General features: G+C 41.0%; 1 protein-coding gene across 4 annotated transcripts in view; it reads right to left on the bottom strand.

Moving 5' to 3' along the window:
* The window catches only part of SLC12A4 (solute carrier family 12 member 4), a gene marked incomplete at its 5' end in the record, with an annotated part of 51594 nt that extends 29470 nt beyond the window's left edge, over nt 1-22124 (bottom strand). For 2 of the 4 annotated variants that reach the window (XM_080638518.1, XM_080638520.1), the window contains 3 exons: nt 1045-1139; nt 5140-5417; nt 21851-21990. In XM_080638518.1, coding sequence (XP_080494644.1) covers nt 1045-1139; nt 5140-5311 — 267 coding nt within the window. Of the gene's footprint in view, nt 1-1044; nt 1140-5139; nt 5418-21223; nt 21464-21850 lie in introns of those variants that run through there. The other 2 variants (XM_080638519.1, XM_080638517.1) reach the window with 2 other exon arrangements.
* Between the last annotated feature and the right edge of the window lie 1654 nt (nt 22125-23778).

The raw sequence follows: 23778 nt of genomic DNA, 5'->3' as shown, positions 1-23778 counted from the left end.
CCGCCAAGCATGGCTGTAGCCTTTCCACAGTGAGTGCCTATCTTGCAGCAGGTAGGTTTATACTTGTCCAGGCTCTATGCCAAGCAGCTGAACTCTGCAGGTGTTAACCTAGCAGGGTGCAGAGCCAGTTCTGACTGCCCCAAAATGAGTTCCCATAGTGGGAAACACATTCCATACCTGGCAGTGCTCAAGGCCAGGCTGGATGGGGCTTCAAGCAATCTGGTCTATTGGAAGGTATCCTTCCCATGGCAGGGAGTTGGAACTGGATGACCTTTAACACAAAACCATTCTAGGATTCCATGTTGTCAGTACTGCTGTGAAACCGTAACTCAAACGCCCTGCTGGAAAGCTGCTGCAAAGCCATACGAAGACTCTGCAGCACTCCTCAGCACCAGAGCTTCTGGAAACATTTTTTAGCAACCATAATATATCTGTATGTAATGCAGTGCAAGTGAGATGAGGAAGTGGAAGAGGATTCTGCTGGACTTGGTGTGGCTTCAGCTGGCTTTCCACATAAGAGTCTGGTCCTTCTCACTTCCTCATGGAAGCAGTCATCCCTCTCTTCCTCACAGTCCCGAGTGGTCATAGTATCTGAGCTTTTTCATCACACGGGGTATCTCTGCCTATTGGTACCTTGGAAAACAGACATGCACCCACAGAAAAGCACATGGGGGAGAAATCCAGGTTACTGCCATTCTGTGGTAGTAATACAGGCTACCCAGGCTAATTTGACTGCCTGAATTTACAGAATAACACAGTCCTTCTTACCACAATAAATCAGCTCATGCTCATTTTCCACTATCATTAGCCCACGGTGCCACAGCTTCAATACTTCAATTATTCAGGTCACCTCTGGTACCATTATGTTCTGCTCCTTTGTAGAGATATCCTTAAATACACCAATGGCTTTAAGACTGGTCATGCAGTGAGAGCTCGGAACCAACTCACTGCCTGGAACTTTGCAATGCACTTAATGTGCTCAATCCCTCCCATCTTGGAAGATCACAAATCACAATGGAAGTATAAAAAACAGTTTGAAGATACCTCAAACAAGGCCAGATTTCTGTCATAGTAATCGCCTCCCTTGCCAGCTTCTGAACTGTTCAGGAAAGGACTGTTTTCTTTATGGTTGCCATGACCTGCAAATTAAAAAAGAATCAGGTTTTGATAAGCACAGGATGACAGACTATGTAACCTCAACAAAACCCACAGGGAATAAATTTGTTTGGTCAATTGAATCTATTTCTTTTGAGTATCTGCAGTTATGCAACATTATCAGTAGCAGGGGTGTTACTCTCAAGGTAGAGTTATTTTTATTTCTACTCCTCCATTTTCATTAAAATAGAATAAAAAATCACTTCAAAGTAAAATTTACAAGTAGGGTCACAGCTATACTATTATCTGTGCATTTATTCTCTAACGTTCCATCTAATAACTATTTCTTATACAGATTAGTAATAAGTAAAAAGAGAGTTCTTGTGCACTCAGAAAATATTGCTAATGGTAAGTAGCATTTTAATGCTAAGTAGCAACATTTGAGCACTACATTCAAACAGATTAGGTAGATTTAGTAAAACTAAACAAATTAAAGGCTATATATAATCTGTTACTACAGTACACCAAAGCACCTCCTTTTTTGTTGTTGTTGTTGGGGTTTTTTGTTCATTTGTTGGGTTGTTTTTTTGTTGTTGTTGTTGTAGTTGTTGCTTGTTTTCTTACTATGCCCAACAATGCTAGACATCAAACATGCTCACTTCATGATGCCTTTGCCCTTACTGTATTTTGAACATTTAAGACTGTGCATTCTTCAGACTCCTCTTATGCTTTTAAGTTAAAAGCCTAATATCAGGTACAGTAAAAGTAAAGCATCCACTTATGCAATAAACATTTTAGGAAAAAAAAAAAAAAAAAAGAGAGATATCATGGAAGATTAGTAGAGCAAGTACAGAGGGGACCATGAAGATGCTCCAAAGGCTGGAGCACCTCTGCTATGGAGACAGGCTGAGAAAGCTGGGCTTGTTCACCCTGGAGAAGAGAAGGCTCCAGAAAGACCCTTTAACAGTATTCCAATACCTAAAGGGACCAACCAGAAATCAGAAGAGGGACTTTTTATAAGAGAATGTAGAGAATTTAGTGACAGGACAAGGGTGAATGGCTTTCAGCTGACAGAAGGGAGATTTAGATTAAACATTAGGAAGAAATTCTTCCCTCTGAGGGTGGTGAGGCCCCAGCACAGGTTGCTCAGAGAAGCTGTGGCTGTGCCATCGCTGGCAGTGTTCAAAGTCAGGTTGGACAGGGCTTGGAGCAACCTGGTCTAGTGGAAGGTGTCCTTGCTGTGGCAGGGAGTTGAAACTGGATGAGCTTAAAGGTTCCTTACAACCCAAATCACTCTATGATGATTCTATTACCAGAAGAGCTTTTTAAAGAAAAGCTAACTTTAAAAAGAAAAAAAAAAAAAAAAAAAAAAAGAGCACTATAGTATAAAATTAGTTCAGAGCAGGGGGGTAACATATTAAATCGATTCTAGTATTCAGAGGTTCTCCAACCTTTGGCTCCATTACCCTGCTTGACAAACAAAAACATCCTTTCACTTGCTTGTAACTTTTCACTCCCTGCTCTTTCAGCCAATACAAACTAAAGACATCTCCAAGAGTATCTTTGAGAAAGGATCAATCCAAGGAATACTTCTTTTTCTATGTGCAAAAAAAAAAAGTAACCACTACAGAAATCGAAAATGAAAGAAAGAAAATATTACTTCAAATTAAAATGTCAAGTTAACACAGTATTGTACAGTGAATATATAAAAAGCAAGAGATTAAACAGCTCAATTTTTGGGTACATATTTTCAATGATTAAGGTAATCAGTTCAACAAGGCTACACTAAATTATGATATAACTGAAGTGAAAGTATCTCTGCATTTTGAAATCTGAATCAACTTAAAAAATGAAGCTGGCAGGCAAACATCCCTGCACACACAGCGATCAGCATATATAACAGTTACAAAAACAACTGCTATAAGCAAAAAAAATATGAGAAAGTTCAGTGCTGTTCTTACTGAGGGGAAAGGGTGCATGGAAAGAAACACAATTTGCTAGAAACTGCCGAGAGGTGCTTTGAACAGAACTTGGAAAATCAATATTCATAAACAACAGAGGTCTTTTTAGGCTTCTGGAAGTAAACACTTAGCTGACCAAAAATATCTGTAAATAGGAGACTGCTGTGTTAAGCTGCCTATTGCTTTTCTCACAGGTCTGACAACTAACATGCAAACATTATTTAGCAGCTGCGCTGTTACATATAAGACCCACATGTAAGAGACATTCATATTGCTGTACATAGTAGATTTTTTTGTGCTACTACAAAAATATCCATAAGCTTAGCAACACAGCACTAAAATACGTTTATCAACTTCAGCAAAGCAAATATTTACTAAAAAGCAGCCAAACCTAATTACTTAGTATATTTGTTACATCTATATTGGCAGAAGGCCTATACAAGATCAATTTTGTTCCAGTACGTATTGTAAGCTGTGCTGCGGCCTGTTCTTTCCTATTGTGATTGTCGTATATTTGTGATTTTTGCTGAGGAAATGGAGTTTTCTGCCATATAGGTATCACTTATCAAACAGGACATGGGGGCAAATGATGACATCAACAGCAATACTGTCTACGTGATTCTTCAAAGCTTTGGTCTGTGCTGTATCTTCTCATTCTCACACCAAAAACAGCAAGGCCAGGAGTAACTTGGTTTTAGTTTCTCATTCCCTATATACTAGCTTTGGTAACTGAATGTTTGAAAAATTAAACTGATTGTTTTTAATCACTGCATGATCTCTGCTTTTAGTTTTCCTTGCTCTCTCATCAGCAATCTTAGCATAGAGATGCAGCTTACCACTGTCGCAAAAAAGTATAAAGGATGTTCTTTTACTTTTAATGCTTACAAAAACTCCCTGCCTTTTTATGTATAAAATCCCACTGTTGTCAAGATAATGCATACATTTGATCTCAGACCTTATATAAGATGGCAATTGCTTTGGTCCTTCAAAATGCCAGGCATCTCATTACCATCATCATTATAACGAGCTCTCCTCAGTTAAGACAGATTATGCTACACCATCTCTCTGCGCCTGACAAAGTCCAGTGACTTAAGATGCATCTTCAAGTTAACTGGCATTATTTTTCAGATGCATTTTCATTTTTACCACCAGCAAGTTCTTCACCATTGGTTTCTTCAGAAGTTCACTCTCTCAAAAAGAGCTGTCAGTTCCTCTCATTCTCCATTTGCATTTTCAAGCATCACCCAATTCCTCCCCATTAGACTTTCCCTCCAAATCTGACTCCTTGGTTGGTTGCTTTATATATCTTCCTGCACATAGGAAGTTCAAATAAAGCAAATTGCAATAGAACAATCAGTGTTCTATTCAGTTCTAAATCAGTTTCACAGAACTAGTGACTGGAAATAAAAGTATTGTTTTTGCAATTGCTAAGGCACATTTTTCTCTCGATGGAAAAGTTCACATGATAGAGAAATACAACTGGCTTTTTATCCCATTCACAGCACTAGCTCTATTATCCTGGAAATATATACAGATTATGGATTACTGTGAACAACGGAAAAACAAAAGTGAACTTTCAAACTGCATGATTCTACTGATCCGATTAAGTGTCACATTAAACCCCTCTCTAACAGTGAACACTTTCAACAGGAAGCAAAGGAGTACAGGTTTATATTCAAGTTCTTTCCAATGACATCCTATTCTAATTTCACCAATATGTAGAACTGTGTGCTACAGAGATGTGTGCTGACTAAAGAACAGTGCTACACTGCTAAGTTAAATACAACTAACTGAATGATAGTCAAAATCACCCCTATCACATCTGCATGCTTGGCGCAATCTGTACTTTTCAGACATGTCCTAAATCACATCAAAGTGTTAATATAATTTCCTCTCTTACCATATTCTGTTTCCAATTTCACAAGTAAAACCTATGGCAGATGACCATTCCCTCAACAAGAATCACAAATGTACTTGGACAAAATAGAAGGGACTGGAGCACAGTATATAATATGCACTGCAATAAAAAAATAACTTAGTACATTCCATCTGCCAATGAGCAATGAGCTTCAAAGAGACTTACTTGCATGGGAAGAGCTTGCTTTCTCCATCAGTTTTGGAAGAGAGTGGAGGTGACCTCGGAAAGCTACTCGGGGAAATTCTTGCCCCAGCATCACATGAGGACAGCTTACATTCTGAAGCATGAAGTCTCCTGGGCAAGCACCATCCTGTGCTATGCGTACTGTTTTCCTCATTTTCAGTTATCAAGTTTTTGGTCCTGGGCAGTAGCTATGTGGTGTTAGTTTTCATCATGCAAGATTGTTTTGGAAGGAACATTTCTTAAAGAGGAATCTATATCTTCTGCAACAAAGAATAATTTATTTGCCTTAGTCCCTAATTAATATCAATTTTTGAGACAGGCAAACTATATTTCAAGTCAGTGAATATTTCCTCTTCACTTGTTTCATTGCTTTTCACTCTTCATTATCTTTCAATAACTTAGACATTTTATTTCCGAATACTACCGTTCTCTTCCAAGCCAAGTAATTCTATTTGCAACCACCACTACAATTATACAGTTTATTTAAACATCTCCACCCCAGGTCCCTGAACTTTTCAGAGCTCCCGTACTTGGGTACCAACAAAGGTCTGAACCTAGAACAAGGTTCATCATTGTGTACATCACCTGATTTCCATAAAACATCAAAGATGGCCCATGGAATAAAACCTACAAGTCCTAAATGTGCATACTGCCATGCATGCAAACACACAAGCTCAGGAGAGAATAAAATCAATAAATGGATGACCAAGCTTTTGTCTCATTGCCATGAGAAAACACTGCAGCAGAACTGTAGCAGGTATTCTACTGAGTGGTTTTACACTGTTCTTCTCCAAAAGACTTATATTGTCTTTATTTAAAAATAAAATAAAATATCAAGAACACAGAGGACAGTGTTTATGTCACTGTTGTCCTCTGGAAGGCAATTAGACCAGAAGGAGACAGTTTCAGTGCTTGAGCATGCCAAATGCAAGTCCTTCATGCAAGCCATTGTGTTTTCTTCAGTAACTGAGGGATGTAAACCAGAATTTAGAGAGAATTACAGACAAAACACACATGAAACTAACTAAAACAAAGATTAGTCAGAATAAATGAAAGCTGAACAATTAGGCACAGTCAGACTATCACAAAGACCAAGAAGCTTCACAGTGATAAAGTCTACTCAGTCAGACAACTAAAAGAACAATCATCCTTGTGAGCAGGTGGCAGGAATGGTTGCATGACCCAACTGCCAAGGTTTTATTCTCCTCTACCGTCAGTTTATGAACTCCCTTAAAGAAAAAAACCACTCCCCTTATTCATTATGTTGAGTTAAATAAGTAGAAATTAGTACATCTTAAACCAACTTCAGATCTTTCTATCAGGCCATGACTAACTCACCTAGTCCTTATGGCAGCTCTATCTACCTGACAAGTTAAGGCATACTGAAGGCACAGATGGACATAGTCTGCCTAGCTTTAGTCTAGCCAACATAGATAACAGAAAAAGTGAAAAAGAGAGTAATGCTAATTGAGCTGCAGTGAGGCTTAAAAAAAAAGTGATTCCAAAGGAGGTATAGATACCTTTGTGTATACAACAGTAAACAAAAAAAAACCCACAAAAAAAAAACAATGCAAAAGAATAGATGTAATAGACTGCACAGGGACACAAACTAAGCCATTTTCATGGACAGGGAACATTATTAAAACTTTGCTCTCTTGGTGGGGGGGGGGGACGGGGACACAACACGGGAAATCACTTGTATTTTTATTATTCCATCCACAAGTAACACTGGAATCTAAGATTAGAAATTAGAGTTGATACCCAAGCAGTTGGTGTGGGCTTCCTTCCACCTAATCGCACCTATCTAAACAGCAGGCAGTTACATACAACTAATAATATAAGCTTACTTTTTCCCCAGAAAGAGATGGCTCAATTAGCTGATCCCTGGAGTACCTATGCAGTACATAATTTTGTCATGCTGCAAATTACCTCTAAAAAGAGTCTAATGTAAACAAAAAGAGATAGCTTAAGGTATGCAAAATTTATCCCACTTTGGAAAGCATGTTAGTTCTGTTCCAATTTATTTCTGCTTTTCCAGATGTTCATGTGCCAAGATCTTCTGCAAATTTCTACAAAACTGGTAATTAAGCCAGAATTCAGCTTGATGTTTTGACTACAAAACCAAAGCAGGTTTACTAAACTGTTCTCACAAGACCTAGGAGCAAATGAATACACCCAAAACAGGCATAATCACCCTTGCATAATCAGGTAATTCTATAAGTCACAACATTATTTTTTTAAAAATCTGTTCACAGCTTTAAGGATAAAGTTTTAATATTGAAAAAGTTTTATTACCATCTGGGGTTTTGGTTTGTTTGTTTCTACAAAAGCAACTGTTTTAACACAGTTCTTGAGAAAGCACTTGCCAGATGTTAACCATGATACTACTCTCCCAGGCATTTGCATCACAAGATAAAACTTGGTTCCCTCCAAAAGGTTGTCCTAAGTTCTATGCTCAGACAGCACTCTTCTCATTATCCACCAGCAGTAAAGTTTTGCAGAAATGAGTATTACTGAAAAACAGAAAACAAGTTTCTTGGCCTTTGCCAAGAAACTCATGACCCCAAATATCTTCGGATTTCAGCAGCAGTCAAGGGTACTGCTGAAGTATATCAAAAGATTGACATATTAAGATAACCTAAGACACATGTAGATGTCAATTTGATTCAAATACATCCTGAATCTGCTTGCATACTTTATTTATGTGTTTCCTCACATGTGGCTGGGCTCTTACTCACTCTCAGAACTGTTATGAAACCTCCTTTTTGGTTCATTTGGGAGACTATAACACATTATTAAACTTGTTACTATATTTATTTATATTAACTATAAATTTCATTAACAGAAATAGAGTATTGCCTCTTTTGTTAAACTACTCACTTCCAAGTGCATAGAAAAAAAATCCTAATCTAATGGCAGTAACAGTCCAAAGCAGAAACAACCACCACCACCACTTATTAGAAATTGTTTTTTCTCCATGGACAACACACAGCTGGCCAGAAACAAGAAGCATTTGTAAAATAAAAATTCTGACTACAAACTCACTTATGGCAGCAGAACAGGCAGCTGATAATGAAGAATATTTATTTTCACTTTAGCTACAAATTAGTTAATATTATCCAAAATACTTCTCATGCAAAACCAGAAAATCACGATTTAAGACTAAACTTCCAGGTTTTTCAGAACCAAAAATGAGAATTTTGTTATTTTGCACCAGCAAAAGATTGATAGTGACATTCCAAGCTGTGTGAACATCAGTTCTCAAATATTTTGAATACTTTACTAAGTTCTTGGGGTTGCAGTGTTTTATGTGTTAGGGTTTTTTTGGTGTTATTTTGGTTTGTTTTGTTTCTTATTAGGAGTATTATGTTTACATCAGAAATAGGAGAAGCAGGAAATAAATAGCACTGCATCTACTTCGATAAAGCTTATTCACACTACAAACTAGGAACTAGTAATGGAATTACTAACTGAAATCTGTTACTGCCCATCCACTTAAGACCTTAGGCTACCAAGTTTTTTTCACTGAAGGTGGCAGAAAGCATGAGCTGTGAATTCCAGGCTGATCCAGTATTTTATGAAAATAAAGGCCAAAGCTGCACCAGATAACAATTCATGCAACATTAAGTCTGTATGAGAGGAAAGAATGGTAGAATGAAAGAACAGATCTTTACCTTGATAGCTTTTAGGCAGCAAAGAGATCCTCTGTACTTTAAACACAGGTTCAAACTATTAGTTACACTGAGGATACCAAACTCTCACATGCCAGACCCAGACACCTGCTTCCATTAGAAACTGCAGCTTAAAGGCCAAACTATAGACATTCATGGGTACTTTAAGAATATAATGTGTTCATCCACATTATATTCTTAAATACAATGTAAATGATATGATAATATTTTAAAACTAACACATAGCACCATTCACTTCACTGTTGACACTGTCATTAATGTTTTGAGTTTACTGAATTTTATCCAACAAATAAAGGAATGCTTCTTAAAATTTACTACACGCTACACTGCAGATACCATGTACATATTTATCATCGCAACAGCTTTGGTATCTACAAAAGTGACGCAAGGCACAGTTTTACCAAAAAGTAAATTAAAAAGCTGTATAGTTGGCAATATATTAATTCCTCTGAAACAGTTCTTCTCAGTTCTAAGACCGCATTTGTTTGTGTTCTGCATGAAAAAAACCCAGCCAAAACTTTCCCAGACAACAACCTATGCAACAGTTAGGCTGCATGAGAGTACAGAATTAAGTGTACAATTAAGCACAGATCTTTGATTTATCCCTACATAAACAAGTATGAAGATACTATCAGACTTCTACTGTACTTTGCAGAAGTAGATTAGAGAACAGCTTTACCAGTTAAGTTGACTGATGCTACACAACTCAAAGGATTTAGCAATTTAACAATACTGTGTTTCAGAAAGAGCAATGATTTTATTCTTCAGTTAAGACACAATGATTCAGAACACTATAATCCTTTGCAGGTATTAATATCAACACGAAGTACTTACCCTTTAGCAACAGCTCTTTGCCATTTTCAGTAATTTGGTTTACCATTATTCTTCTTTCTACCCTTAGAACATGCTCTAGCAAATGCCTCCTCCATGAAGTCCTGAGAATCGGACAAGTTTAATAATACCGTCTTCCCAAAAGAACTTTTTTAACGTCCTCTGATAAACTGTCTTCAATAATGAATGGGACTGATCTCTTTCAGGAAGCAAAAGGGTTTCTTACAGAAAGCTAAGCCAACACTGGTATAATCTTGGCATTATATTCATCACTGGATTCTCAACATGAAGAAAATACACAAATGTCAGGATCTTACTGAAAATGCTATTTGTAAAATTCAAATCCAACCACACTTACGAGGCACACTGCCAGCTCTTTACACACTTACTCAAAAAAGTGTGTGTCACAAATATGCTGCTTGCTGAGTGTTTTAAACCTGCTAACGCCATGAAAAGTATGGCTCTGTGCCTTTAGCCCTCCAGGCATTTCAGCTTTCAAGTGAAAACAGTGATGCATTTCTTTCCATCTTCAACACTGATATGGTTATCTGTTAAGGGATGAATCATATGCAAGATCATTGAAAAAACAGAAAAGAATCAGCATGATGAAATGGGGGTTTATAAAAGATACATAAGTAAATACTAACTTACAGATTCTAAGCAGTTCGTAATTACCAGACACCCCTCCACTCTGCTCAGTCATAAGGAGCTCCTCTGGATACCAGCACACACCACATTAGGATTTACCTGTATCATACAGTAGGTGCCATGCTCAAGAATGTCTATGTAATTAAAGATGCCAAGTCACTTTGGAGAAATTTGATTTAGGAACACACATCACTTAGGATCTTCCATAATACAACTTGTCACTGCCAGCTGAATGAAAGCACTATGAAAACAACTTTTGTACTTCACCGTAATCCACTTCAGAGGTTCTTTCACGTGGAATGCCTGCAAATCATTTCTCATGACTACCCTCCCTGAAACTCTGTCTTTTCACATGCATGAAAGCACCTCAGATACAGTACACCCTGTATCAAAATATAGGGAGAAGCATTCTAGCATTTTCCCTACCTCAGGAAAGGCCTCTTACCTTGCTGTAAAGTGTTCTCATTTGCTGTGAGACAGCAAGATACATCTGTGATGCCAGCATGCAGTATTCATTCATCTTTTCCCCCAGTACCAAATACTGAACATTGTTTTCATCTCTCTACCTGTTCAGCTGACCATGGCTGCACAATAATTAAAATGAGAGAACAGCAACAAAAAATCCAAACTCAAAAGAAAAAAACCCACAACACACACCACAATTTGAGACATATCTGGTCCCTTCTCCAACTCAACACATGCTAAAGAAACAATTCTACATGTTCAAACCATGAAGTGAGAACAAACAGATGGGAACTATGACCATTAAGTCAATATTACCACCAGCTCAAAAAACTTCCTACAGGGAACAAGTGGAAATAGAGCAGATACGAGCCAGGGTGCCAAGTATCTCCAAACATATAGAAAATTACAGAAAAGAAAAAAAAAACAGAGGTTTAATTACTGTAAAAATGTCAATGTATGTACATTCTATGGATTACATACTATACAATGGCCATTAACGGACATCTATTATCCATTCCTGGAAGACAACAGAAAGACACTGGTAATCAGTTACAGCTTACTGTGAAGCCCTGAATGTTTTCTCAGTTTTCAGTCAACTCATATAGAAAGTGCTGAATATCAGATTTTTCTTACATTTGAGAAGGATTTTGATCCATGTGAAAACAAAGTGTGTGAGATTTTTTTTGAACTAATGGAAAAGGGAGAAGAAAATAAAAAGAGAAAGACAAAAAAGAGCTACGCTTGCATATGCTCCAAGGATGAAGAACTGACCTTTCAGTGTGAAGTGCTCAAACAGCCAAAACTCACTGTAACTTTGGTCATAACAATTAAAGAAAGTACAAGTCTCAGCATGAGACTTCTCCAAGCAAAGGAAGCCAGTCCATCTCACTGAACATTTGAGAGGGTGGAGAGCACTCTGACATTGCACATGATAAGCAACAAACCACAGTTCTTGTAAAATACATTTATTCAAACACACATTTATAAAGAGCTCTCAAAAACAGCACAAAATATTTACCCCTGGGCAACACATGGCACAGACCAGAAGAGTCAGATATCTGGAGAAGCCACAGTGGCTTTTATCATCATTTTGAAAAAAGTTCAGCAGTTTGCAAGAGCATGAGAGCAAAATTAGTAGAGCACATTGGCTTACAGAAATTCTTCAAGGAGCAATGGGCAACATCAGATCACTTGTCTTCTGCTCCACCAGTTAGGAATTAAATCAAGCCCATGAAACAGAATCTAGGTCAGAAGAAACTCAGTGACATAACAATGAGTTTACTCCTGCTTAACGTATGCTTCTACCACAAAGGTCAGAATACAGTCTCTTAAAAGGGCAAAGGAAAAATATTGCAATTAAATTATTCTCTGTGCGCTGCCCTGAGTTACAGCTTTAAAGCTCCCTGCATGTATGTTAGAAGACATCTTGACACAATGCAGATAATCATCCCAGTGTCTGGTTATTCAGTGTTGGGATTTATCAAGCATGGCCCAGCTATACCTGCCTTCATGTTAATTTCAGGGACCTGCTGCAATATTCCTGAAATAAACCCCCAACATTTCCATCGCATTCTCTGGAACATCAAAAAGTGAATGGTTTGTGTCTGCTCAGGCAAAGCAGCCAAGATATGTTATATCCATGTGGGAACCAAGTTTGGATAAACTTGGCAAGAATTGGCTTGTGATGCTCTAAAACCAGATGTGCCCTGGAGATTATGCCCCAGCACAGGGTGCAGAACACAAATATCACAGAATCACAGATTGGTTTGGGTTGGAAGGGACCTTAAAGCTCATCCAGCTCCAACCCCCTGCCATGAGCAGGGACATGTTCCACTAGACCAGGTTGCTCCAAGCCCTGACCAATCTGCACTTGAGCACTGCCAGGGATGGGGCAGCCACAGCTTCTCTGGGCAACCTGTGCCAGTGTCTCAAAGGGAAGAATTTATTCCTAATATCTAATCTAAATCTCTCCTCTTTCAACTTAAAGCCATTCCCCTTTGTCTTATCAATATGAACCAAGGGAGAAGGGATCCTGCGGGGGGAGAGACAGAAAAGTGGTATTGCTGCTGAACACTTCATATTGAAAAATCACAGACTGAACAGTGAAAACCTTAGCAGAAGACAGATGAAAATACTAAAGAGTAGTAGGTTCTTAAATCAGATCTACAACCACTAAAGAACTTCTAACTCTGCCCTTTGCATCAGTTCTGGGTACATACAATAGCAAGTAGCAGCAAAAATTACATCAGTTATATTACACAGAAGTGGATCAGGAAGGCAAAGCTCCTGAATGCAAAGGTAGAAGGCATACAAGAAACAGTAATGTGCTGTCCTCCATCAGAAACAGCAGCACCTACAGCATCTTCTTGAATTACTTGAAGTCCTGACTCAGGTGTGATCTCTTCCATGGAAATACAGAGGTGGACTTTGAACACAGTAACTAAGTTCAGGGCTGCTCAGCTTGCAAGCAGAGACAGGGTCATAACACAAAGTAGTATTGCTACAGATAATTTTATGAGAAGTAATTATACTCCAGGGCATTAAAATTATGTTTTACTGCAGCAATCAGCAATTTAAAGCATGCAACTGCAAGCTTAAACAAGTTTACCCCCCTTAGGAGTTACTCTAACTCAGCAAACGGGCAGCTTCTAATGGCACGCCATAAAAATCCTTTTTTCCCCTTTGACATATAACTGAGAGGCAAAAGTTTGGATGTCTAACCTATTTCATGATCAGGAGGTATTTGTAATCATTGAACGGTGTTCTGAATCCCTCAGATGAGAAACTCAAGAAATTGCTGGCTACTGGTCAGAGATGAAAATCAAGGCGGGCAATTAGACTTTAGAAAAAAAACACACATACAGTTTTGTTCAGGCATAATTAGCTTGAACCTATACATAGTATGGCATGCGTCTGCCTAAACACAGCTCTGCATCATCTCTCCTCTCCCAGGATCTTATACAATCTCTGCTACAGTTGCCTGAAAACCAGCTTCCAACACCAGCTTACAGCTTTGATTCTCATTTTCAAAGTAACTGATGGATTACATACTAATATTATACACCACATGCCAATCAATGGAAGAGCTGGGCTTCTAAGACAATGCAGGTCACTTAGGTGAAACAGGGAGAAGGCAAATTCAGCATTCTGGATTCAAGGGGATGGACCTTGAAGCTTCCAGGGGACATGAAGCAAACCCAGAATCTGAATACCTTTGGAAATGCTGCTAAGCCTTGCAAATGAGCTTTCCAGTTGTCTGTCAGAGCACTGTGACCACCAATAAAAGGGTGGAATGATGACTGTCCCCTCACTTAGTACCAGCAACCTCTTCCTTCGCTCCTGACCCCCAGCTGCCCACCCCAGCCTGGCACTGGCTTCTCATCTTCTTCTCAACAAATGCCATTTAATTTACATTTCCAACAGGTCTTAGGCTGCCTCTAGCCAGCAAAGCATAGCTAACTTGGCAATACATCCAAGTTATCAGCCTTCCACAGTCATGCGTAAGCTAATTGAGTCCGAGCTCTTTCTGGGCAATTACAGCTTTATTCACAGTATGTTAGAGATTGGAAGGGACCTCAAAAGATCATCCAGTCCAATCCCCCTGCCAGAGCAGGAACACTTAGATAAGGTTACACAGGAATGTGTCCAGGCGGGTTTTGAATGTCTCCAGAGAAGGAGACTCCACAACCCCCCTGGGCAGCCTGTTCCAATGTTCTGTCACCCTCACTGAGAAGAAGTTTCTTCTCAAGTTTAAGTGGAACCTCTTGTGTTCCAGTTTATACCCATTACCCCTTGTCTTATCATAGTTTGCCATTGAGAAGAGCCTGGCTCCATCCTCATGACACTCCCCCTTTATATACTTATATACACTAATAAGGTCCCCCCGCAGTCTCTTCTTCTCCAAACTATAGAGACCCAGCTCCCTCAGCCTTTCCTCATAAGGGAGATGCTCCACTCCCTTAATCATCTTTGTCGCCCTGCGCTGGACTCTCTCCAGCAGGTCCCTGTCCTTCTTTATTCTGCACATCGAACTGCACCACTAGGTCCCACATAGCAGAATGAAGACCAAAAGATGAGTAAAAAAAAAAAAAATTCCAGCAAGTTCCTTTAATAGCAATGAAAATGTTAAAAAAAAAAAAAAAAAAAAAAAAAAAAAAAAAAAAAAAAACCAAAAAACAAACCACCAGAAAAACAGAACCATTCTAACCTATACCTCTGTTGATCAGACATGAATTAACACTGCTGGTAAGCAAAAAACAGTCTTCTTGTCTTCTTTTCCATGCCAAACCAAATACCTACCACAAAATCTACTATCTTATCACATGACCTGTGAGGAAAAAATACTACTTCTTTAACTCCAGTAACTTCTTTTCATGGTTCAGAAGTTTGACTCAGGAAACAATGCTTGAAGTAAGAGCCATGAGGACAAACAGGCAGTAGAGAGCCTACAAAATAACCCCTGGGTAGGTGTGCAAAGGCTGGCAGAAGGGGACATCTATCACACAGCAGTACACAAAATTCTATCACATCCAAAATCCAGAGAACTTTAAACCTACATACATTATAAGAGCTGTATTTTTCTTGGTCACGTAGACTATTTACAGTTAGCAACAGAAGATATTAAATGTTTGTCAAGTATTTAATTTTGCTAGAAAACTTAATTTTTTTTTATGTATGGTATTTCATTATTTTGCTTGCTTAAAAAGAAGGTATTGTTTGCTTGGCATTTACTACAGCAGCCACCGTGAAAGATGCACAGCTCTCTATGCATGACAAAATCCAAGTATACTGAAAGGAATCACCCAAAGCAGCTCAACTGAAAGAAGAACAGCACTACTCATTGCTAAGGGATCACTTGGCATCATTTAAACAGATGCCTATTGAAAACTAATACTTAAAGAGGTCTTACTAAATAAAAAATACTGAACTCTCTGAGAGAATAAAAGTCAGTACAATTAAGAGATTAAAAATTTCTGATTCAAAGGTTACTGAAGACAATGAACCACCCCTAAAATGTAAATCCAATGGGCTTTAGAACATGTTTTAAAATTATGCATTTTTTTCTTCATAGTTCAGATCAAAGTATTTAAAGAAAAACCCTGAACCACCAAGCTGAAGACACAACTTCTTGAGATCAAATAACTCTTGCTCCCATATATTGGTGCCAATAGCAATTTTTCTGTAATATATATCAGTCTGCACAACAAATTCTTTGTTACATCACAGTCAAGAATTAGTATAAATCCATAACTTGGTCTTGGAAGGGGAAACTCACCATACACAGCTTTTATCTTCCTGTAGTACTGGGTGTCACTCCCCATTCTGTTACAGGCACTTAAGAAGAAAGCAGTGATCCCTAACTTTGATGTTCCTCAAGGTGGCTGTTGAACTTTAACTTCAGCGAACTGCATTTATTATGTTTGGCTACATTTCCTAGTCAATGAGGCTGCAAAGTACCTTAATCTCCATTCTACAGAGAACTTCAGAGCAAAAGCCAAGTTTAAACTTTACATTGAAGAGTGTATTCTTTGATTTTTGTTGCAGTGGGGAAAAGAAAGGAAATGCCATTATTTTCTTTAAGGAAGTGAAACACTGAAGAGATTTGTAAAGGGATATTGAATAACACACAATTTTATATGTGAGAGACATATACATTTCAAACACAGTGCAAGAAGCCTCAAAATTTATTTTAATTTCTTTAGGAAAAATGCAGAGATTGACTCAAAGATAAAACTTCAGCATGTAAAAAAAACTCCAAACTTAGTCCCAACAAAAGTTTGAAATGTGCATTTAGCAAAATGAATGAGCATTTACAGGTAAAATTAGATGGAAAATCCCCTTCTTCTCATGCGCAATACCTTAGCCTTCTATACAGGTGCTCTCTGAAACACAGAAAAATCAACAGCTACAGAACACCAGCAGAGGATTGTTTGGTTTTGTTTTTTATCTTTAGGGTTTTTGCAAAATAAAAACCCACACATACATAGTTACAGGAGTTGCTTTCAGATCACTTACATGCATCACAAAGTTCTTTCCCAGAGCTCTCCCAGATAACTGAATTACCACAGAAACCACAAAAATGCCTGTGTATTTAGTTGAGTTTCCTGGCTGTCAGCAGTTGGCACCACTATCTTGGTACCAGAGAGCTGCAGCCTCTCCAGCTCTGTCTTAATCACTGCACAAATTAGAAGAGGTATGAGAGACATGCTTAGCAAAAGTAACAGTTTATAAAGTAACATGAACTTATTTATTTTCCTAGACAAGCATTTTAATAGAAGGATTAAACCTTGTAACACTGGAATGCTGCTAAAAATAAACTTGAGGTACCCACCATGGGCTCTACCAAAATGACCTTCTCAGAGAAATTAGTTTGCTTACAGACTATAAAGTATGCATCACCTCTTCTCAAGTGTCATGAACAGCTGGTTATGTCACAAAGCACTTCTCCACTCTCATTTTCCACATACCAGACTCCTATCTCTCCTTATCTGCAGCTAGGGTGCACTTATCTATGCACCTGTATTATTGAAAAAGCATTCTGGAGTTTAGCACTGCTATCAGTGCCGTGCTAATTGCCAAGTGCACAAACAGGGGAAAAAAAGAATACAGGACTTCACAAGGACATCCCTGCTGCTGAGGCCCCTTTCATTTTGAGTTATAACCATTGCTGTGTATCCTACAAGTACCTCACAAGTATCCTTTATGGAACAGGAACAAATATTGACATATTCAGTACTGACAGGATACCTTTAATATATCCAAATCTGCACATTAAACTTTATAGAGAGGAAAAACAGATTCCAAGCTTAACAGAACAGGGAAAAAAAAAGCTTTTTCCTCATTCAAAATGCAACTAAATTGAAGAAGATGTAGTTTCCACACCATTTTCAGCAAGACAATAATAAACAAATCACTAGAAAAGACAGTTCACTAGTATTAGTTGGTTTCTATTCTCAGGTTATTTTCTTTCCTCCCAGACAATTCAGAGTTTCTTCTGCCTCAGCTCCTCCCCAGGCTCACTCCTCCAGGACTTCTTTCTGCAGTTTTGAGGCAACATGAAAAATGCTGAAAGATGTAGATGCTACCGATGTTATGCAAAAATATCCTGCTATGACTACTGTAACAGCATCATTTACCCACACTGCTGCTAGAAGTTCTTAAATTTAATATAGTCTAAAATATATCCGCACACGTTTCTGTCACCCCTATTTAGCTGGAGTACCTAATTCAAATATATAACTAACTTTGTTTTATCTCTGGACTTTGCCAAAACACCTACATGTAAGAATGAAGTGCTTTAAAAATGAATTTTTGAATTATTTATGTATCCCCATTGAACGTATCATCAGACATTTTATATGACCTTTATTTCAAGTCTTGCAAAAGACTTAAAACCTCTACTGGTAAGTTACTACAAATTAAAAATCAGTGAACCAGGAAGATGATGAAAGTAAAAGTACACTGCCATCACATCAGATGCCATCACATCACATCTTCTCCTAAATAGCTTACTTTAAATGACCAGCATAATCTGTTGCTGCACAAGGGCTCTGAAAGTGCAGAAGCAAACTGTACGCATGAGGAAAAGGTCTTCAAGTCTAGTTAGAAAACTCTGGGCTGAAAGGAAGCCATATGACAACTGGAACACAAACAGAGCAATTCCTTGGCAAAAACCAAGGGTGGCTGCTGATCAAAGCTGGTTAGTGACACCAAGCTGATTAGAGTCTCATTTCCACAAACAACAGTCAAAGGAAGATAAATAACTTCCCACAGGACACATGACATTGTCATACTTTGGTTAACAGAGTGTACCATCACTGTGGAGCTGAGATTCCTATTAAAGCAAAGCTTGGATTTTTTAACCTCTATTCAGGCCCCACTGTCCCTCTTCTTACCCTGTGTACCCAACCTAACATGCTGGCATTATTGCAAAGACTGAAGGGATGCCAACTTCACATTTCTCATCCCTGCCGATCCACAAAGCAGAGCTCACATGTTTATCATAGGATCACAGGATAATTCTTTGTACTTCTTTTTCTAAATGGAAGATGCCAAAATCTATTACAAGCACTGGCAGTCAGTGGAACCTGCTTAGAAAATAAAGGCTGATTTTTTCACAAGCAAGCACTGGAGCTATCTGGGAAGGCTAAATTATTGCACACTGACTAATGTTTTATGGAAATGGTTGCCAAATTCTATTGCAGAATGGTTTCATGTCTGTAGTGTTTATAATAGACACCATATTACTTGACAGCTGACATCCTAAATAAAGCAAAATTGAGAGGAAAACATTAAAAAAACAGGCTATGACAAAGTTTGGAGAGAAAAGGTCAGTGAAATAAGAATCTGTCAGAATCATAAGCAACAGTCTAAGAGATTGTGGAAGGAGCACTGGACAACAAAGCCACTACTACGTACACCTTTACAGAGCAGCTACAGTTAACTAGCAAGACAGACCATACTCTAAAGACCATTAATGAGTCCCTCTAACCCATCTTCAATCAAATCAGTTTAACTGAAGAAGTCTTTAAATAAGATTCTGAATGGCAAGCTGATAAAATAAAATCTTCTCTGAGGAAGACTGACCAGAACAACTCCAACCAATCCCTTACCCTGACTGTGGCGGCACCACTCAATCAAGCAGAAAGCCTGGACAATGGCACTGCTCAGGCAGCTCTGTGTGCATTCATGTATTGCCAGTAAGAATTGTATGTACTTCAATAGGGCCACAGCCTAGAACTCTAGAACTGTGCACTCAAGTCAAACAAAGTTCACGTTATCTGCAACCAGGGGCATCACCAACACCAACAAATCCCTCCATGAGCCCCATAATCAGCTGCCACAGAAGACTCTGGAGAGTCACTTCCTTCCCTCCAGTCTGCAGGCTCCAGCCAGTGTTAAACAGCTGCCAGATACTGTTTTCAGAAGAAGCTTCCATCTCCACCATGTCATATTACCAATGTTCCCGCGTATGAGAGGTTATGGTACTCTGCACAGGATGTAGAAAAAAGCACCAAAAACAAAAGGTTTAACACACTGGAGTTCCGATTCCCCTCTACAGAGCCATAAACCCCAAGAAACCTAGGAAGAGGCAGAAAAGGGTCATGCGGAAGAACATGCTTGTCAGTACAGGTAGGCAAGACACCATACCTTTATAGGTACACCCTGAGGATATGAAACACTTCTTAATTACTGTGAAAGTAAATTAAAAAATAGAAGGCAGTTAAAGTTCAAACAGAAACAGGACTACCATATATTAACAGAGAAGTTACTAGATATTTATCAGTTCTAAAATAAAGAGACTAAGTTAACTTCCAGCAGCAGGGTTCTGTGCTATTCAGCAGTACTTAGACCACAGCTTGCCAGCTACTGACAGACTGTGACATGGAGCTGAGTATCTTGAAGAGTGTTGTTCGCACACATCCTGCAGGAAGTCTCATACCCAAACAACAGGCAGTTTGAGTGGACTTTCCTTGATCCACCATGCCCATAGCTTCCACAAGTCACATGTACCAACCCACTGCCAAAGCTAGCTAATGGGAAAGTACCCCATGATGTCTCCACCTCAACCTGCTGAGATGGGTGAAAAACACCTGGTTACTTTCATACACATACTCTCAGAAACCTGAGAGTAGAACCTTTTCTAAAATCAAGGCCCTGCATAGACTTCAGGGCTAGAACCTCAAATTGTCTGTGATAACAGACCAATTGGGAAAAGCATCTACCACTCATCATTCCAAAATGCCCATGCTAGAACTGGCACAATTAGCATTAGGCTTATGTAAGCTGTTTGGTATACATAATCTAAAATTCCTTTCAAAACTATGCAAAGGAAGTGTGTGTGGGGGGAGAAATGGTATACTGGAGATGGAAGCACAGATTCACAGAAAACTGAACAGGGTGGGAAGGCAGGAACTGGACCTTGATCTCATGACAGTTGAGTATTACTCAGAAAAATAACACTGCTGTCTTCCTTAAGGCAGGCCTGAGCAGTGCAGGCTCCCTTCAGGGATTACTGTGCAGGGGATTATTTGCAGTCAGAAAAGTTTGACTGCACAGGCAAGGACGAACAGGTCAGGTGTTTACTGCTTCTTCTTTTGTTGCCTAGAGTCACGCATGATTCACAGAGGGCAACCCAGATTCATCAACTGAGCCTATGAGAAGATCCTCTTCCTAAAGGTTACAGAACTAGACAAAACCATGGCACAAAAGAGAAACAGATCCTCATGGGCAGCTAAAACAACCCTTTACCAGAACTACTCCACTTTCCAAAATCTATGCGCCCTTCATTTTCTCTCTAGAAACAGTCGCTGTAATTAAATTGATTTATACTTAAAAGATACAGCAAAACACCAAGACAGTCTAAGCACTGATATTAGCTGCCTAATTAAAGAATGCACTTCTCACCATCCCAATCCCCTCCTACTTACGTGATCCTCTTCTGTAGTTGGAATAAATTAACCGCTAACAAAAAGCAGCTCTGCCTAGCAGGAGCGGTTGTGAGAGCCACACAGACACAACAGGCATGCTGTAAAATTGGAGGGCCCGGTCAGAGGGAGAGCCCTAGCTAGGTAGGCGGTTAAGATGACATAAGAAAGAAAAGCAGCCACCTGCGAATCGTCTAATTTAACCGAATTCTATCACCGGTATATTTTTGCAGTGGAGCTTTGAAACTATTGGAGCGTATCTCCCCACTCTCTTATCAGCTTCACAGGCTGCAGTTTGTAGGAGCAACGATAACGCCCGCCCCCCTCCTCGGGCCCCGCTGCCCGCCGCACTCTGGGCTATCATCAACAAGTGCTGCGGGGCGGAGAGAATCCCAGGGCGCGTCCGGAGCGGGCCCGATTCGGCTCCTCTGCATCCCGAGGGCTGCGCCGCCACCGCTCGGCCCGGCCCGACAATGCTGGCAGTTACGGTCCCCGAGATCCGCTACAACAGCCCCCGCCTTTGCCGCGGACGGCGGGAGCGGAGCGGCGCGGGGCAACCGGGCTCGTCCCGGGCTCCCCTCCCCGAGAGCGGCCGGTACCGCCGCCCCAGCCCCGGCCGTGCTCACTCACCGTCAGAGCTGACAGTGTCGTAGGAGTCCCCAGGGGCGGGAGCCGCGGCCGGCTCCCGGTAGTCCACCCAGCTGAGCCCTTCTACGCTGTCGTATTCGGCGCGGTGCTTGTCCTCCACCGGCACTACGGTGAAGTGCGGCATGGTTGGCGCGACGGCGGAGGCTTCCCGCGGCACCGCAGCGAGGCAGGCGGGATGCGTCGCGGAGCCGGCGGCGCATTCCTGCCCCGTGCGGTCACTTCCTCTCAGGAAACCGCGCTCCTCAACTCCACCCATTCCCCTCCGAGCGCCGCGGCGGCGAGTCGCTCCGGCGACGGCGGCCGCCCCTGGCCAGCGGGCGGGCGGGCAGGCCGGGACCGGGGCCGCCCCACAGCGAGGGCCGGGCACAGGGAAGGGGGGGGTCGCTCCTCCGGGCGGGCGCGCTCAGCAGCGGGGCCGCGGGGGAGGGGCCGGAGGCTGCGAGGCGGCGCGGCGAAGGGCGAGCCTTACTCCCGCAGTCATCGTGACAGGAGCCGGGCCCAGGGGCGGTGGGAGCGGGGCGGGGAGTGGAGGGGCGGACTCCCTTGCCAGCGTTGCCGGGTCGCCTCAGGGCGGAAATTTCCCTTCGCCGTGCCCTGGCCATTTGCTGAGCCGGAGAGGTGCGGGGAGGGTTGTGGCCCTGGGGACTGAATGGGGGTAATCCCCAGGGAGGCCGAAAGAGGCCGCGTCGGGTGAAGTCGTTTCTCCTGGCGGTTGCCGCCGGAGGGTACCCTGTTCCCTTCCTGTCAGCGGCCGGGTGGTCACGGACCCCTTTGAGGGGTGGTGTGAGGAGAACATGGGCAAGAGGGACCCTCCCGCGGGGCCGGGAGGGAGCGGGGCGCAGCAATTACAAATAATCGCGACTCCCAGCAGACCGTTAAACCCCGGGTTTGGGCTGACCACCAACCAGTGGAAGACGCACCATCTCCCCAGAGGGTGTGTATGTTTACGCAAGTTATCATTAACTTCAGATGCGGCAGCTGTCCCTGCTTCCTGTGCCTGTGGGCGGTAGCAGGGGTGGGGAGGGCGGATTCTATGGTGTTCGCTGTCTCCTCTGCCTGCATGAAACCCTCAGAAGTAACGTGTCAAACGAGGCAGGCCTGATGGAGCCAGCTGCACAAAAGGTGTGGGGGGAGTGGGGGCAAAATCCTGCACTGGGGCTGTTTGGATGCAGGCTGGAGCCAAGCATATTTCCAGCTCTATGCAGAGCAAACAGTTGCTAGGGCGGCAGACTGCAGGGGCAGATGAACTGTGGCCTGATGCTCAGGCAGGGCCTGAGAGCCAAGACTGCATCATTGTTCTGTCCCACTAAGGATGCAGTGGGGTGAGCGCCTGGGTGTCAGGAAGGCCTTTCAACATCTCGGCCCTGAGGGAGCAAAATTCAGGCTTGCTTCCACATTTGAAAAAGCTGACACCAGCAATGGGTATCTTTGTTTCATATACGTCCTTTGTTTCATATATGGTAGTCTTCACATGGAGTTTAAACATGAATTAATGGTTGATAATGCTGTTTATTGTCTGTGTTTGAAAGCTGGCCTTGGAAGTAGAAGGATCCCTTTTCAATGCATTACATAATCATCAGAAAAAAGCTCTAGGGAAGAGTTTGTGCATTCTGCCATGAAATATCATCTTAAACTACTTCTGTAGATTTTTTGCTGAAGTAGTCCTTAATCAAGAAATCTGTGTACAGTGACAAGTCAATCCAGTACTGGTCTAAGTTTTGATGTTCAGTTGCCTAGGAGGCTATGGGAGAACATAAAACTTGGACCAGAGGAAAAGGGTAACACCAGACACGTCTTGTACTCAAAACCAGCTTTCTGAACTTAGTCCTGCATTTTTGACACAACAACTCCCAGGTCACTGGGAGAAAGAGGAACATGTAATGAGCGGAAGAGAAAAAACAAGAGGGAGA

The sequence above is a fragment of the Psittacula echo genome (assembly GCF_963264785.1).
Source record: "Psittacula echo genome assembly, chromosome: Z".
Taxonomy (NCBI): Eukaryota; Metazoa; Chordata; class Aves; order Psittaciformes; family Psittacidae; genus Psittacula; species Psittacula echo.
The sequence above is the reverse complement of the archived record's forward strand: the minus strand, read 5'-3'. Positions and strand labels throughout refer to the sequence as shown.